The sequence below is a fragment of the Perca fluviatilis genome, chromosome 18 (genome assembly GCF_010015445.1).
Source record: "Perca fluviatilis chromosome 18, GENO_Pfluv_1.0, whole genome shotgun sequence".
NCBI classification, from domain to species: Eukaryota; Metazoa; Chordata; class Actinopteri; order Perciformes; family Percidae; genus Perca; species Perca fluviatilis.
This window is the reverse complement of record NC_053129.1, coordinates 36,181,218-36,186,217: the sequence shown is the minus strand read 5'-3', so window position 1 is coordinate 36,186,217 and position 5,000 is coordinate 36,181,218. Positions and strand designations below refer to the sequence as shown.

General features: G+C 46.6%; 1 protein-coding gene across 1 annotated transcript in view; it reads left to right on the top strand.

Moving 5' to 3' along the window:
- LOC120546465 (pollen-specific leucine-rich repeat extensin-like protein 3) overlaps positions 1 to 3,189 on the top strand; it is a 19,389-nt gene extending 16,200 nt beyond the window's left edge. The window contains exon 2 of the mRNA XM_039781392.1: positions 2,638 to 3,189. Coding sequence (XP_039637326.1) covers positions 2,638 to 3,189 — 552 coding nt within the window. The remainder of the gene's footprint in view (positions 1 to 2,637) is intronic.
- Positions 3,190 to 5,000: the final 1,811 nt, after the last annotated feature.

Genomic DNA, 5,000 nt, shown 5'->3' with positions numbered 1-5,000 from the left:
ATTTATTTTCATAAAGGTTTCATGATGTTTATGAGTTCAACCTGTTTTAAGAAATGTAAATCTTGTACATTTATAAATCAAAGAATAAAGACATTTTCTTCACAATTAAGTGGTATTTCTTTTATATTTATAACATTTGAACATGGTTTATACTTCTTGTGAATATAATCTAATTAATCTTCTTTCCATATATGAGTGTTTTCTATAAATATGTTTGAAAACTGGACGTAGTCTCATGTGTATCCTTCTGCTAACTTCACAGTAACAAAGATGGCCGTGCTGGGCTTCTGCATAAATCACATTTCACGTTTTGGTTCCAACAGACATGAACTCTGTTATGATTTCCTGTTGTCATTTCAACCATCGTGGAAGAAGTATTAATACCATAGTGTAGAAAATGGACTCCATCCATCTTCGTCTGTTTATCTGGGGTCAGGTCACGGGGGGAGCAGCTCCAGCAGGTGACCCCAATCTTCCCTTTCCCGAGCCACATTAACCAGCTCTGACTGGCTGATCCCAAGGTGTTCCCAGGCCAGGGTGCAGATATAATCCCTCCACCTAGTCCTGGGTCTTCCCCGAGACCTCCTCCCAGCTGGACGTGCCTGGAACACCTCCCTAGGGAGGCGCCCAGGAGAAGAGCTGCAGATAGTTCCCCTTCATCAACCTGCAGAGAAACTAAGTTTACACACTGAACACATGCGCCCAGAAGCAACCCCCGAGTGGCCGGCCTGGGTCTCTACAGAACACAACATCTGCAGACCTTCCCTTAAAGTTACCAGCTAACGCTGCGTAGCTCGCTAGCTAGCTTGGTTACATTTTAATGAAATGAATCTAGTTGAAGTCTTGCATTGTGTGACCCTGCAGGAATCCCAGTCCCTACATACTGTAGTTAAGTTACACTTACCTGTAGAAATGTTCATATTACATCTGAATATGTTTTGCCAAACAAAACAAGGTTATATGTTGAATAATATTAATGTTGTTGTATTATTATTATTATTATTGTTATTTATTATTGTTATTTATTATTATCTTAATTGAAGTGATGAAGTAGTTTGACAGTAGTCAGTGTTGAGTAAGTTAACGTTAACACTGACTGGTTTAAACAGTTGAAAACATTTAATAGAAATTTAGAAAAGTTACAAAAAAGTTCTTAAAAATATTTGACAGTTATTGAAATAACAACTATTACATTTTGAATGGGGGTAACTTGTAACCTGTAACCTATTACATTTCCAAAGTAACACTGTGCATCACTACAGTGTGCTAGCAAAGACAAATAGCTGAGTCACCCTGACGGTAACAACTGAGCTACGATTAACAGTTTTACATCAGACTGACACCTTCACAGCTGCTGACTAGTATTACCACGACTAACATGTTGAATCACAATCAGAAATACTGGTAATGAATTATTTTTGTTACAGCTCCAGATATACAAACAACATACACACACAACATAAATGATCCAGACTTTAACATATTAAAAAAAAAAATACAGTAATAATATATAAGAGATCAAATGTACAGTGTTAATGTGCAAAAAGTGCAATAAAAAAGAGAAGTGATTGTCAGTGTTTGAGACGAGATGATTACAGAGAGGGGGTGTGTGACTCTCTGAGGGAGGGGTTGTAGAGTTTAATGACCCCAGGCAGGAAGGATCTCCTGTGGTGCTCTGTGGTCATCTGGGTGAGAGGAGTCTTCTGATGAAGGAGCTCCTCTGCTGGGCCAGTGTGTCCTAGAGAGGGGGGGAGACATCACCAGCTCCTCCCCCACGACATCACCAGCTCCTCCCCCACGACATCACCAGCTCCTCCCCCACGACATCACCAGCTCCTCCCCCACGACATCACCAGCTCCTCCCCGACATCATCAGCTCCTCCCCCGACATCACCAGCTCCTCCCCCACGACATCACCAGCCCTCCCCCACGACATCATCAGCTCCTCCCCCACGACATCACCAGCTCCTCCCCCACGCACATCATCAGCTCCTCCCCCACGACATCACCAGCTCCTCCCCCGACATCCACCAGCCCTCCCCAAGACATCACCAGCTCCTCCCCCAGAAAACATCACCAGGTCCCTCCCCCAAAACATCACCAGGTCCTCCCCCAAGACATCACCAGCTCCTCCCCCACGACATCACCAGCTCCTCCCCCAAGACATCACCAGCTCCTCCCCCACGACATCACCAGCTCCTCCCCCACGACATCACCAGCCCTCCCCCAAGACATCACCAGCCCTCCCAAGACATCACCAGCTCCTCCCCCGACATCACCAAGCCCTCCCCAAGACATCACTAGCTCCTCCCCCCCGACATCACCAGCCCTCCCCAAGACATCACCAGCTCCTCCCCCATGACATCACCAGCTCCTCCCCCACGACATCACCAGCCCCCTCCCATGACATCACCAGCCCTCCCCAAGACATCACCAGCTCCTCCCCCAAGACATCACCAGCCCTCCCCATGACATCACCAGCTCCTCCCCCAAGACATCACCAGCTCCTCCCCCACGACATCACCAGCCCTCCCATGACATCACCAGCTCCTCCCCCAAGACATCACCAGCTCCTCCCCCACGACATCACCAGCTCCTCCCCCACGACATCACCAGCCCTCCCCATGACATCACCAGCTCCTCCCCCACGACATCACCAGCTCCTCCCCCGACATCACCAGCCCCTCCCCCACGACATCACCAGCTCCTCCCCACGACATCACCAGCCCTCCCCAAGACATCACCAGCCCTCCCCTGACATCACCAGCTCCTCCCCAAGACATCACCAGCTCCTCCCCACGACATCACCAGCTCCTCCCCCAAGACATCACCAGCCCTCCCCATGACATCACCAGCTCCTCCCCGGCTGACATCACCAGCTCCTCCCCCGACATCACCTCTCGTCCCCCACGACATCACCAGCTCCTCCCCCACGACATCACCAGCCCTCCCCATGACATCACCAGCTCCTCCCCCACGACATCACCAGCCCTCCCCAAGACATCACCAGCTCCTCCCCACGACATCACCAGCCCTCCCCCGACATCACCAGCTCCTCCCCCAAGACATCACCAGCTCCTCCCCCAAGACATCTTGGGGCTCCTCCCCCAGCTCCTCCCCCACTGTCATGAATTGCCGAGGGATGGACAAGGCTTGGACCCAAATGCAGGAAAAAATGGAATTTATTGACAAAAAAACTTACAATAAAGTGTCCAGAGGCTGGCAAGACTAACCACGATGACAGAAAACAACTTGACATACCACAACACGCAACAATGATCCCACACCAGACAGTGACAACACAGAGACTAACCCTGCGTTCATGGACATCGGAGTGAAAACGTCACCATTCCCGTACCGTCCTGTGGGAACCCGAGATACCCGAGTTCCCCAGCTGGTGACGCGTTGTTGACAACTGACGTTTGATGGAGGCGACTTTGGTTCACTGAACATATTTTAATGACAATAAACTGTTTATGGTGGACAAATGCCTCTTCCAAGAAACATACACAGACATAATATGTTTCAAATTATTCATAAATAGGCCCACGTATAAAAATAAACACATTATCTGTGTCCTTTCCCGTTGGTTGTCCTGCAGATAACACAAACAAACACCTGGCGATGTGCTGTTTGGATGCTCGCATAAGAAAACAGCAGAAAATCTTTTGTTATTGTGGCCGGCTACGGCCGAGCGTTGGTGGCAGTCATGCAAAAGTTGTTATGCCAAACGCCCAATATAACAGAAGAAGAAGAGCACGCATCCCGACCATGTGAACGCTGCCAGTCGGAAAAACAACATAACCGCGGTGCCTGTTATTCCGAGGGGGCATGAACGCAGGGCAAATACACCAGGTAACAAGGACTAACGAGGGACAGGTGACACAACAGGTGAAACAAATCAGGACAATCACAAGGGAGGGAAAACACAGGAACACACACACACACACACAGACACAGACACAAACACACACACACACACAGACACACACACACAGACACACACAGTCACACACACATAGACACACACACACACACGATATACACAGACACACACACACACAGTCACACACACATAGACACACACACACACACAGATATACACAGACACACACACACACACACACACACACACACACACACAGACACACACACACACACACATATACACAGACACACACACACACAGATGTTAAAGGACCTCAGCCTCCTGAGGAAAAAGAGTCGACTTTGGCCCTTCTTGTAGACAGCCTCAGCATGTCTAGTCCAGTCCAGTTTATTGTTTAAGTACACCCCCAGGTACTTGTACTCCTCAACAGTGTCCACAGGGACCCCCAGGTACTTGTACTCCTACTACTACTCGAAAAGAGCGATTACAGTTATTAGTGGAAGTGGATACAGAGATCCAACTAATCCTTTATTCATACAACTAAAAACACTGAAATTTAATGAATTAGTAGAATATAACCTTCTAAAAACCATGTATAAAGCCCATCTGGAAAGTTTACCAAATCATTTGCAAATTAGATTCTACAAGAGGAAAAGTAGATATGAACTAAAAGGTACTGAGGTTTTTACAAAACCCAGGTTCCAATCGGCTGTAAAGGAAAAATGTGTCACAATCAAAGGAGTCAGTTTGTGGAACGGTCTTGATTGTGGAATTAAAACTTCAAAGTCCATCTATGTGTTTGAAGTGTGTTAAATTATCAATGTTGCAGAAATATAATACTGCGGAGTAGCAGATCAAATTTATTGATTTATTTATGTATTTTGTGTTGATGTCTTAGAAAAAGAGACGGCTGCATGAGGCAGCTCAAATGACCTGGAACTGTAAATGATTTTGTGTTGATAAGGGGCAGACATTATAAGTTTTACTTCTTTCTGCTCCTTTTCATTCATGTTAAATGCTGTGGTTGCATTTGTTTTTAAATGAATGAAATAAATGAATAAATAAATAAAAATAAAAAAATAAACTCCTCAACAGTGTCCACAGGGACCCC